Source organism: Malaclemys terrapin, chromosome 1, assembly GCF_027887155.1.
Source record: "Malaclemys terrapin pileata isolate rMalTer1 chromosome 1, rMalTer1.hap1, whole genome shotgun sequence".
NCBI lineage: Eukaryota > Metazoa > Chordata > Testudines > Emydidae > Malaclemys > Malaclemys terrapin.
Window position 1 is genome coordinate 101,231,782 of NC_071505.1, and position 13,362 is coordinate 101,245,143.

Genomic DNA, 13,362 nt, shown 5'->3' on the forward strand with positions numbered 1-13,362 from the left:
AATTCTTCAGAACTGTATGTTACTGTTTTGTAGTTATTGCTTGTGGAGTCCCATGTTAAAGACACATTGCAGAGTTGAGGAAAAAGAGCTGTCAGTGTATTACCAGCTTGGGCAAATGTGTATGGATGGTTGTTTCATGAACCAATTCAAACTCGAAAGTGTGTTTTGGGCTGATTTTATTTTTTCTTGAGCAGTTATTTATTAAGTATGGACAGTGAGTTTGGTGCTGTACAGAACACAGAGTATCAAGGTCTTTGCCTCAAGAAGCTTACGTTTTAAATTAGAAAAATTCAACACAGAGACACAAGCACCATGTATCCAGATATGTAGGCCTAATTTCAGTGAGGCATTTAGAGACGCTTACCTCTGAACTAGTATTAAAAGGCTTCACAGTATATTTTAAGGAATCATTTGAAGGAAGAGAAAATGTCAGGGACACTAGGAGAGGGAGGGAGTTACAAGTATAAGGGATGGCATGGAAAAGAATGTGAAGATGAGAAAGGGAACAAAATACAAAAAGGGCTTGGGAGGAGTGCAGGCAGTACAAAGAAATGAAAGCACAGAGATGTTGGTAGTGTGAAGCTATGCAGAGTCTTAAATGTTCATGTAAGAAATTAGAATTTGATGACCAGAGGAAACTAATGGACCAGTTCAAAGAGGGGAGTGACATGGTCATAGTCTCTCTGAGCTCTGGTCAAGTGTAGGTAGTCTCTTGGTCTATCCAAGGCTGTGAACAAGTGTCTTGATGTTTTTGGTCTTTTGGCCTCAAGATGAAAACCTTGTCTTTGCTTCTGGGACCTTGAAGTGAAAAAAAATTCTCAAAGTTAAGTGGAAGATGTTAGCAACTTTTTATGTAGGTGGGAGGGGCTGAGCTGAGATGCAGAGAAGCTGAAAAGGTTTTTGTTGTAGGAATAGAGCAGAAAGGACAAAAGCATCAGAGGTTGATGAGAGCTTGAATGTGGGGCGTGGAGAAAGTGAGAGAGTACAGTAAGACACCAACATAGCGTACTAGGAGGATGACAAACTTGTCAGCAGTGATGGAGATGATTAGGGAGGAAGGAAGAAGTTCATTTTGGCCATGTTGATTTTTGAGTTTTCTAGTCAAGATATGATAAAGTAGTATAGTCCATCTAAACAAACATGAAACTCCATTAGAATGTGGTGAAAGCAAAATTTGAGGATATCCGTTATGTAGTTTAAAATAAGAGGGAAAGTGGTAATGGGCCACAAAAATGCTGAAGGTGGAAATTGAAAGTCTGATGATCACAGCTTTAGAGTCGCCACTGGAATGAATCGCAAGTTTATAAATCTTAATATGTTATAAGATGATGATCCATTATTAGGATAAATGAATGCGAAAAATTGGCAGTTACTGTAGTTATAATTTTTTAGCTCACTCTGCTGATATTCTGATTATTGCTTAAAACAGGGAATTGAAGAAAAGTGACAGGGTGATAAATTATTAATCTTGTTTTTCCAGATCACTTTGACGAGTTGTACAAGGTGACTCTCCAGCAGAATCAAACCCATTATATTATTCCAAAAGGTGAATACCTGCCCTATTTCAGCTTTGCTGAAATAGCCAAGAAGGGAATTGAGGGTGCCTATAGCGATAATCCAATTATACGTCATGCTTCTGTTGCCAACAAGTGGAAGACTATCCACCTGGTAATGCATAGTGGAATGAATGCAACTGTGATCTATTTTAATCTTACATTTCAAGATAAAAATGATGAAGAGTTTAAAATGCAGATAGCTGTTGAGGTTGATACCAGAGAGGAACTGAAATTGAACACAACTTCCACCCAGAAATCAGACACTTTCATTAAAATTACACCTTCAGTATCAGAAGCTGAAATGATATTTGAGGATATTCCTGAAGAAGAACGTTTTCCAAGAATCAGGAAACGTCCAAATAACACACAGGAGAGTTTTCTTGAAGATGTGGTAATGCCACCAGTAAATGTGTCTTTCCTCCCTGAAGATGTTCAGCTCGCTCTTTGGAACCTGGATTTAAAGCTAGAAAATGGTGATATCACTCATAAAGGCTATAATCTATCAAAGGCTGCTCTTCTGAGCTCTTTCCAAATGTTATCTACAATGACAAAAACTAAGAAGATGCCAGGCATGGAAAGGAAAGATATCTATGATGATGTAAAAGAACAAAAGAACCTTACCAGTTGGCACAAGCCTTATAAAGATTTAATTGGTGGCAAAATAGAAGCTGCAACAAAAAAACATGAAGCAGTTCCTTCAAAGTCAGTAGCTATAAAGAGTACTGTTGTGGCAATGAAGGTGAACAGTCAGTTTCCTCTAAAATCAATTTCTGAATCCATGCCTGTAATCCAGAACATCGGAAATAAAAATGGATCTCGAGAGAAAATACTGAATGCACTCATACCAAAAGAAACCCATAAGTCGAAAGATATTGGAAATGTGGGGACTGAGGAAGAGAAAAAGGGGGAAATGGAAATAAATAACCGGCATGCCAACATAGTTACAGCAGGCAGCAAAGTGTTGCCAGGAAGGAAACTGCAATATTACACTGGAAGTGATCAAGGCTTTTTGCCATGGGAAAAAAATAAGTATTTCCAAGATCTTCTTGATGTGAGTATCCTAACTGCATAACACAGAATATATCACTTCAGAAAATTTGTCATCTTTGCTTTATGCATGATTTAATGGAACACGGTTAAGGTGAAAATCATAGTGAAACATTCTTTGCTTATGTGACAAACTCTGAAATTATTAAAACCAGAGAGATTTTTTTAAAATCTGTTTTACTTTTAATTATTTTCACTGTTCATTTACTTTCTATGCTTCTCCATGGAAAGAACTGTCCAAGTTCACTTTTTCTCCTGTAGTTGTTTTTTAGTCAGTTTTGCGGTCTAGTTTTCATGCACTGGCACAATGCAACTGTTCAGGTTTACAGCACTGCAAGGGAAAGTTTAAACTAGTTCTCATGCAAATTTGTATATACATACAAAATTTTATTTTTCATATAAACCCAATCTTTAAAAAATTCCATCTATATTTTTGGGTCTAAAAGGTAAGTTAAGTGTCTATTTTATTATGCCAACAAAAACTTATAGGAACAGATCAAGAGAATACAGGAGGCAATCCTCTCCCAGAGCCTAGCCCAAAAAATTTGTTCTGGGAATCTCTGGAATGGAAGAAGGTGGACCACACAGAGTCAACTGGCAGAGGTTGCTCCTAATTGCTTTCAAGTAGTAGAGGTGCTCCATTTAAAATGTAAGATATTTTAACTCTTTAAACTTAATCTTTGATTGGATTCTATGTAGGAGGAACCTTCATACTCCAGAGACCTGATTTTGTTAATTGTAGATGCATAGCCATCAAAGGGAATGCAAGATTACATACATGTCCTACAACAAATAGTAGCTTTTCTATTAAAATTTAACAAATTAAATGAGGTTCCATGTGCCATTTCCTGTCAGTTTTAAGGAAGGTCACATTTCAGGCCTAAACTGTCACTTTAAAAAATGAGAACTCAGCTGTTTGAGCAAGAACATTTGACACAGTTTACAGTTTTACAAATATTGAAAAGAGCTTAGTACTTCATTGGAATTATCAACATGCATGTGTGTTAGGATCTCTAATAATGTAACCCTGGGGTATGCCTATCATTTTGTTAGGAAGAAGAGGCATTAATTAAGCAGATGTCCTACTTTACTGATGGTAAACGAATTGGCAGGCAGTTGAAAGATACATTTGCTGATTCCCTCCGATATGTAAATAAACTTCTAAACAGCAAATTTGGATTTACGTCTCGGAAAGTCCCTGCTCATATGCCTCACATGATTGACCGCATTGTTATGCAAGAACTACAAGATATGTGAGTATGCCTTTGTTTGAAATAAGGTGAAACTCCAGAGCTGTTGTAATTCTATCTTCTGTGTCTGCTTCCTTGAATTTATAGCTATGCGTTGATGATTGACTGCCTATGGGTTGATGTCTGTCTTCGTTAAACTTGTACTTTGAGAGGGGGAAGAGAGAATTTTTCCCTCACTAGGACAACAGTGTTAAAATAAGTAGTCTTTGGAGAACTTTTTGAACTTCAGATGAGGTACTTTTCTTCAGTAAGGCCTTGGCTACACTTGCGAGTTACAGCGCTGTAAAGGCTCCCCCAGCGCTGTAACTCACTCCCCGTCCACACTGGCAAGGCATTTGCAGCGCTGTATCTCCGTGGTTGCAGCGCTGCATGTACTCCACCTCTCCGAGAGGAATAGCGAGTGCAGCGCTGCTGCGCCAGTGTGGCCACCCAATGTGCTGTGAATGGTCTCCAGAATTATTCGGCAGTATCCCACAATGCCTGTTCTAGCCATTCTGGTCATCAGTTCAAACTCTACTGCCCTGGCCTCAGGTAACCAACCAGGTGACCTACCCTTTACATTCCCCGGGGATTTTAAAAATCCCCTTCCTGTTTGCTCAGCCCGGCGTGGTATGGAGTGCTATCAGCGAATCTTTCCAGGTGACCATGCCTCCAAGCGAGCCCAAGCATGGAGCAATGGCGAGTTGCTGGACCTCATCAGTGTTTGGGGGGAGGAAGCTGTACAGTCCCAGCTGCGCTCCAGCTGTAGGAATTACGATACCTTCGGGAAGGTATCAAAGGACATGATGGAAAGGGGCCATGACCGGGACGCCCTGCAGTGCAGGATTAAAGTGAAGGAGCTGCAGAGTGCCTACTGCAAAGCCCACGACGCAAACGGCCGCTCGGGTGCTCCACCCGCGACCTGCCGATTCTACAAAGAGCTGGATGCGATACTTGGGGTTAATCCCACCTCCACTCCGAGCACCACCATGGACACTTCAAAGCCGGTGTGGGGGGGAGAGGAGGAGGAGGAAAACGGGACTGATGGTGGTGGGCCAGATGGAGACACCCTGGAGCCATGCAGCCAGGAGCTCTTCTCGAGCCAGGAGGAAGGTAGCCAGTCGCAGCGGCCGGTACTTGGTGGAGGACAAACAGATGAGCATGTTCCCGGTAATGGTTTTTTTTTTTTTTTCGGGAAGGAATTTTTTCGGTGCGGGCTCTTTGGGAGAGGAGGGTTAGGCATGCATGCCTAGATGCGGAATAGTGCATTGATGTGGTTTATCACATCGCGGTAATCGGCCTTGGTAATCTCCTCGAATGTCTCATCCAGAATGTGTGCAAAGCGCTTGCGCAGGTTTATCGGGAGAGCCACCGTGGTCCTTGTCCCAGCCAGGCTAACGTGTCCGTGCCACTGTGCCACGAGGGTTGGTGGGACCATTGTTGCACACAGGCAAGCTGCATATGGGCCAGGGCGGAAGCCGCATTGCAGTAGAAGACCCTCCCTTGCTTCCCAGGTCACCCTCAGCAGCGAGATATTGTCCAGGACGAACTCCTGTGGAAAATGTTGGGACAGTGTTCAGTGTAGGTGCCCCCTGAAGCTGCTGGCTCTCCCCAAGGCACAGAAACCCAGAGGACAGTGCAGCCCTGAAACAATCAGTCCCCCTTGCTCACCATTTTGAGGCTCCCGTGGGATATGTGTGCTCTGTTTCAGACGGGAAAATTATGCTATTGTATAGACCCTGTGTGTTTTCTACTCCTTAAGTGCGGGGGGAATCATTACTCTGTCTGGTATAAACAATGCTGCCTCTGTTAAATGTTGCGTTTTGCCTATACAGCTGCATCAACCTTGAGACCTCAGCCATCCCTCTTATCGCCTGCTCAGAGACTGCAAAGACTCAGGAAGAGACCGCGAAAAAGCAAAGAAGACATGCTGCAAGAAGTGATGCAGCAATCTATTAAAGAGAATGAGAAAGCACAGGACTGGAGGGAGAAAGAAAGCAGTATCTGCCAGGAAAATGCAGCGCACCGGCAGCAAAGCATCGCGCACTGGCAGCAAAGCATTGATAGGCTTATAAGCATCCTGGAGCGCCAAGCAGACGCTATCCAGGAGCTGGTAGCCATGCAGAAAGAGGAGCAGTACCGCAAACGCCTCGCCCCCCTTACAGCCCTTGTCCCAAAACTCTTTCCGTTGTGCCCCACTGTCACCTCCAACCCACTTTCCTCAACTTCCGTGTTTTTCACGCCACCCGCTGCCTCCAACACCAGTATCTTCACCACTCAGCCCTGAAAACCATGACCCTTACCCTCTGCACTCAACCCCCATCACCATGCAGTATAGCTGTCCTGAAGTGCAGCACTCACTGCACAGCACACCAGACAGGACATACGCGAATCTGTGATTGTACCATTCCCCACTCCACCCCCTTGTTTCTTTTCAATAAATAATTTTTTTTTTCTTTTCAATAAATGGATTCTTTGCTGCTTAGCACACACTGATTCCTAAAGATTGGAACTACTGCACTTCACTCCCGTGCAGGGCACCAGATATCACTGCTGGTTTTCAGCCTCAAATTGCTCCCTCAAGGCATCCCTAATCCTTGCAGCCCCACGCTGGGCCTCTGTAATAGCCCTGCTCTCTGGCTGTGCAAATTCAGCCTCCAGGTGTTGAACCTCGGAGGTCCATGCCTGAGTGAAGCTTTCACCCTTCCCTTCACAAATATTATGGAGGGCACAGCACACGGATATAACCGCGGGGATGCTGTTTTTGGCCAAGTCCAGCTTCCCATACAGAGATCGCCAGCGGCCTTTTAAATGGCCAAAGGCACACTCCACAGTCATTCGGCACCGGCTCAGCCTGTAGTTGAACCGTTCCTTGCTGCTGTCAAGGCTCCCTGTGTAGGGTTTCATGAGCCAGGGCATTAACGGGTAAGCAGGATCTCCAAGGATCACAATGGCCATTTCAACTTCCCCTACTGTGATCTTCCGCTCTGGGAAAAAGTCCCAGCCTGCATCTTCCTGAACAGCCAAGTGTTCCGAAAGATGCATGCATCATGCACCTTTCCGGGCCAGCCTGTGTTCATGTCAATGAAGCGCCCACGGTGATCCACAACCGCCTGGAGAACCATAGAGTAATACCCCTTCCGATTAACGTACTCGGATCCTAGGTGGGGTGGTGCCAGAATAGGAATGTGTGTCCCATCTATTGCCCCTCCACAGTTAGGGAACCCCATTTGTGCAAAGCCATCCACTATTTCCTGCACGTTACCTAGAGTCACGGTTCTTCCGAGTAGGATGCGATTAATGGCCTTGCAAACTTCCATCAACACGATTCCAACGGTCGACTTTCCCACTCCAAACTGGTTTGTGACCGACCGGTAGCTGTCTGGAGTTGCCAGCTTCCAGATTGCAATAGCCACCCGCTTCTCCATTGGCAGGGCAGCTCTCAATCTCGTGTCCTTGCGCCGCAGGGTAGGGGCAAGCTCCTCACACAGTCCCATGAAAATGGCTTTTCTCATCCGAAAGTTCTGCAGCCACTGCAGACTTCCATGATGATGTGATCCCACCACTCGGTGCTTGTTTCCCGAGCCCAAAAGCGGCATTCCACGGTGCTGAGCATGTCCGTGAATGCCACAAGCAATTTCGTGTCATACGCGTTACGTGGCTCGATAGCATCGTCGGACTCCTCACCCTCACTCTCACTGTCACTTTGGATCTTAAGGAATAGTTCGACAGCCAAACGTGACGTGCTGGCGAGACTCGTCAGCATACGCCTCAGCAGTTCGGACTCCATTTCCCGCAGACAGATCACGCTGCACAGAAACCGTTGAAAGATGGCGCCAAAGGTGGACGGAAACAAAGGGATTTCTGGGATGCGAAGCAATGCATCACGGGGCATTGGGACAGGACCCAGAATCCCCCGCACCCACACCCCCTTCCCACAACCCACGGCACCAGAATGGGAAAAGGTGCTCTGTGGGATAGCTGCCCATAATGCACCACTCCCAATAGCGCTGCAATTGCCGCAAATGTGGCCACGACAGTACGCTGGGCAGCTGTGAGTGTGGACAGACTGCAGCGCTTTCCTTACTCAGCTGCACGAAGTCAGGTTTAACTCACAGCGCTGTACATCTGCAAGTGTAGCCAAGGCTTAAGGAATGTTTCACTTTAAGGTGGCAAAGTAATGAATTGATTTGTATTGTATCTGGACAGGTTTCCTGAGGAATTTGACAAGACCTCATTTCACAAAGTGAGACACTCAGAAGATATGCAGTTTGCTTTTTCATATTTCTATTACCTCATGAGTGCAGTTCAGCCACTGAATATTTCCCAGGTTTTTGATGAAGTTGATACAGATCAGTCAGGTATTTTGTCTGACAGAGAGATTCGCACATTGGCTACAAGAATACATGAACTGCCCTTAAGTTTACAGGTACATTTTCTTCAGAAACCGTTTTTGTTGTTACTTTAGCTGTAAAATTCAATATGATCATTATCACAAGAGAAAACAAACACTGCAACATAAGGCATTCAATGGAAGTTTAATATGTGCTGCTTTTTTCTGTGTGTAACATTCAGGCAAACTCTTACTAATGTTTTAACTGTAGTAGAAAAGCAATCTGTTTGCTGCTGAGTTCAGTAAGGCATTTGGTTTGGACATAATATAAAATAAAATGTTAAATGATTTAGTATTTGTGTATATTATAGTAGTGCCTAAAGATCCTAACCAGGATTGTGGCCCATTGTCCTAGGCTCAGTGCATATGCATTGTAAGAGCGAGTCCCTGCCCTGAAGAACTTACAGCTAAATAGACAAGGCAGGTGGAGTGGTGAGAGAAAGGAAGTAGTGTAATAGTATATATTTATAATACGATACCACCCTAAGGCCCCATTGTGCTGGCCACTGTACAAACAAAAAAAAACGGTCTTGCCCTGAAGGGCTTGAATTATAAAGACACAAACAGACAATGTGTATTATCTCCACTTTACAGATAGGAAGCTGAGGCACAAAGTAGGTAAGTGACTTGCCCCAAAGATCATGCAGGAAGTCAGTGACAGTGTTAGAGCTAAAGCCAGATCTCCTGTGTTCCAGGCCAGTGCTTTAACGAGAAGACCATTTTTCCTCTCTCTTAAATTCTTCCCTCCTCTCCTCCCCATTGTTAAATAACGTGATAAGTCATTTCAAATTTTGAAATTTACATGAAATCATCAATAGTGCAATTTTATTGATGTTCAAATGGATACGGCAATTCCTTTGCTTTGGTTGTGCCTCTGTGGCCCTGATTCAGCCAAGTATTTAAGCATACGCCTAACCTTACATAGGTGAGCAGCTCCATTGACTTCAATGGGACTACTCGTACTTAATACCTTGCTGAATAATAGCCTATATGGTATTTGATTTTGTGCAAAAATAGTCCAATACATTTTGTAGCTAATATTTAAAGGTACTTTTAGACATTCTGAATATAGTATAATTATAGAACTATGTTAGTGAGAAAATATGTAATGGATGTGTTTCTTTTCTTCTTCTGACAGGATTTGACAAGTTTGGAGCAAATGCTGATAAATTGCTCTAAAGCACTCCCTGCCAACATCACTCAGATTAATGTCATTCCTCCAACTCAGGAAGCTTATTATGATCCCAATCTGGTAAGAAAATATTTAGCCTAAAAGATGTACATTTTGTCTCATTTCCTGAGCTTGTATCTACTGAATTTGTTGTTTTCCCTGCACAATTTTAAGAATAATTCACAAAAAATATAGCACGTATGCAGATTTCAATCTTTTTAGGTATAAAACTGTTATAAATCACACTTCTAGTTGTTAAGGTCAAGAAATATTCTCCACAAAAGTAAAGAATTCAAATTTTCATATACATAAGATTTATAAGGTTCTTTTTTCAAAACGAGAAATGTAGTTCAGCATGTTGAACCAGAGAGGCAATATGCACTGTCCTCATTTATCTGAGGGTTTTGATGGCACTAAGCAAGTCTTGATCTGGAATGTTTCCTATTCAGTGAAGAGATCAGCTCTGTGTACCTAGTCTTGAGATGCCTTCCTCATAATTCTGATATCTTTGAGTAACTCCGATTGACTTTTAATGTAGTGTAGGCTTCCAGTGCCTAAATCACTTTTAAAAATGGGACTTGGGCCATGTCTACCCTAGGAGTGCTTTCCTGGTTAGATGTACTAGTGTATTATAATGGCAAAGCGCTCCTAGTTTGAACTCATCTTTTGCTGGTATAATTTATTCCATACCCCCTGAGTTAAATGAGGTATACCAGTAAAATTGCAGTTTGCCCATATAAGCTGGTCTATACTAGAGGCTTTTTTTGGCACAGCTATGTAGGACAATGGTCACACCTGTTCACACCCTTGACTGACATAACTATGCTGGCAGAAGTTTTGTAGTGTAGATATGCCATTAGGCTATGAAGTCATTTGGTTGCTTTTGAAAAATTTGCTCTAGTGCTTTGCTAAAGTGGGGCCTTAAGGCTTTATAGGTTCAAACCAGTACTTTGCAGTACATTGTACTCAGAAATGAAGTTGGTAGGCAGAGCAAATCATGGAGCACAAAGTAATGTACTTCCAATTACAGTCCTTTAAAATATATGAACTTGTGTACCAAGGGGACCAGGCTGCCCTAAAGGAGCTGGTTCTTGGCAGTTGTTTCTTCAGTGAGACTCGGGATACTCATCAGCCTCGTCTGATGAAATGTAAATGTATATTTGGGAATGCTCCAGATATTCAACACATTGCAGTCCAGATTACCTCACTGTCTTTTGTGGTATCCACACCTTTGTGATCATCTGAGTGCAGTTTGCAAAATTATACAATGGTTCAGTCTGTAGGTTTGTCAGTAAAGTGAAACTTTGAGGAGAGGCAATAAACTTTACTTGGGATAGAGTTAAAAGTAAGTCTAAATAGTTAGGAACAATTTTAAATTATTTTAATCTCTTCGGAGTGCTAATAAACTGTCACTAATCTAAGCACTAATCATGAGTACTAACATTATCATTTTAAAGTCCACTTCAAATAGTGACATAATAGTGTTTGTTTTTAGCACAGAGGTAGAATTTATTTTTACTTTTCTGGGTTGCAAGGGCTAAATTTGTAGGAATGAGTGTAGCGCTGTAGAAAACTTCCCTTGGGAATAGAGATTTGGTTCCCAGAATTGTCGTTTCCACATAGTTCAGACGAGGAATAATACGGTTAATACCCATCAGCTGTTCTTTAGCACTTGCCTGACCAATTTTACTTGTTGGCATTGACTGGCTTGCATCAGGAATGCCAAAGTCAGCTGTCCAACCTGCTTCAACTACTGAATATTGTATTAAGGATGGAATGCAGAAGCTAAATAGAAAGTATAACAAATACTAATATTAGAATGCATCAACATCCCTTCTTTTTCTAACCAAATTGATTGTTTCTCACAATACATAGCAATAAATACTATTTTATTGTTTTTCATCCTAGGAGCAAAGTTTTGTATCGTTCTATGGAGACTGTAGATCTCTGTTCTTTTTATAATGCATTTCTTTCCGGGAGACTTTTAAAATTATAGTTTATAGAGCAGTTATTCAAGGATGTTGTTTACCCCAGTTGTATTTTCTTACAGCCTCCAGTGACTAAAAATCTAGTAACTAATTGTAAACCTGTGACTGACAGAATTCGTAAGGCATACAAAGACAAAAACAAATATAGGTATGTTATACTACTTTTATTTGTTTGTATAATATTTGTAAACACATAGTAATAAGATGAGAGGTGAAAATGCATAATTGATCATAGACTGCATGTACGTATTAAAATAAATTTAATCCAAAGCTTCCTATTAGTGGTACTTGAACAGAAATAGACTGGTGAAAAAACAGAATTAATAACTAATTATTTTTTCTGTTAATTTTTTAAATTTAATTTATTTACTTTTATACATAACAAATTATATATAAACTTCTAATAATGTGTTACCATTTGCTACCTAACCTTCACTATACTGGAGACATTTAATTATATGTAACATGAATGTTTAAAATAACTAATTTATATTTTTATTACACAGTTTACAAACAGATAAAATTTGTTTATAAAAATCCAATTAGTTTTAAATCTTATTCGGCCTTATCCTTATTTTATGTACAGAGAAATTGAAGAAGAAAAATTATTAGAATAAGATAAAGTACAGAAGCAAACTTCAGAAGAGGGGGAAAAAGAAGAGGAGGGAAGGAAGTAGGCAGAGGGGGAGTCCTATGCATTTAATATCATTCAGATACTTCCAGGAAAGCATCTGAGAATCTCTGAGAATTTTTCCTGGATATTTCTGTTACAGGGCCGGCGCTTCCACTAGGCGACCCTAGGCGGTAGGGTGACCAGACAGCAAGTGGGAAAAATCAGGACGGGGGCAGAGGGGTAATAGGAGACTATATAAGAAAAAGACCCCAAAATCAGGACTGTCCCTATAAAATCGGGACATCTGGTCACCCTACTAGGCGGTTGCCTAGGGCAGCAGGATTTGGGGGGCGGCATTTTGCTGCTCTTGGTGGAAATTCGGCAGTGGGGGGTCCTTCCGCTCCGGGTCTTCGGCGGAAATTCGGCGGCGGGTCCTTCACTTGCTCCGGAACCCGCCATCGAAGTGCCCCGAAGAAGCGGAGCAGAAGGACCCCCACCGCCGAATGCTCAGAGAAGGAGCGCTGCCACCTAGGGCTGCAAAAACCCTGGCGCTGCTTCTGTTCTGTTATGGCATTCAACTCTTTTCCTGGTGGCTAAGGCTTCAATCTTCAAATGTTGATTGCTTTTTAGATTTCAGTTCTTGCGGCAGTAGGCTTTTAGGAATTATTAGTGCGCTGCTAAGGTAACTACTTATGTGTTTTGTTTCACCACCAAAAAGGATATATTATTTTTTAATTTCGGTGATAATGATAATACACTGTTTGGTAGCCTAAACATTTTTCATACTGCCCGTATTTCAGAGAATGATCACTATTATTTTGCCTCAATTCCTTTCCTTGGGCCAAATGCTGACCCTAGTTTATGTAACTATAAGGAGTACAATAGCTCCAGGTGGCTATGTAAATTGACTGCATGCAGCACAGACTGATACTAAGGACTGTTGGCAGAGCATAAAAGGGTGCAGAAGGGATCTTCCTCTACTTTGCCTATGGTAGATGTTAATCTGCTTGAGAGGGGATCCCAGTATCATCTTTCCTCCTCTAGCTGTGGAAAGGAAAGCTATTGCAGCCCTAGCTGCCTTGTGCGTTTCCTGCAAGGAAATAGGTGCGTTGAGAATTGATAATGGGATTCTTCTGTTGGTTTAGGGAGGGGTCATTGTTGTCCTGCCCTGTGTGTGCTGGGAATCTGTCTGAGCTCTTGAGCTCAGAGCTCTGTCAGATCTAATAGCCAGAGAAAGTGAATAGCTATACAGTCTATTTAGTCTCTCTGCTGGCCCTTCATCCAGGATGGAACTCATAATCTCATTTCCCCAATGCCACATATGCCAGATGGGCTCGACAATCAGACTCCTCTTCCAAGGTGGGA

The 13,362-nt window shown here is 42.2% G+C and overlaps 1 protein-coding gene across 1 annotated transcript in view; it reads left to right on the forward strand.

Moving 5' to 3' along the window:
* The window catches only part of GNPTAB (N-acetylglucosamine-1-phosphate transferase subunits alpha and beta), a 66,921-nt gene that overhangs the window by 39,400 nt on the left and 14,159 nt on the right, over window positions 1–13,362 (forward strand). The window contains exons 13-17 of the mRNA XM_054033385.1: window positions 1,481–2,607; window positions 3,657–3,856; window positions 8,042–8,261; window positions 9,364–9,477; window positions 11,447–11,532. Coding sequence (XP_053889360.1) covers window positions 1,481–2,607; window positions 3,657–3,856; window positions 8,042–8,261; window positions 9,364–9,477; window positions 11,447–11,532 — 1,747 coding nt within the window. The remainder of the gene's footprint in view (window positions 1–1,480; window positions 2,608–3,656; window positions 3,857–8,041; window positions 8,262–9,363; window positions 9,478–11,446; window positions 11,533–13,362) is intronic.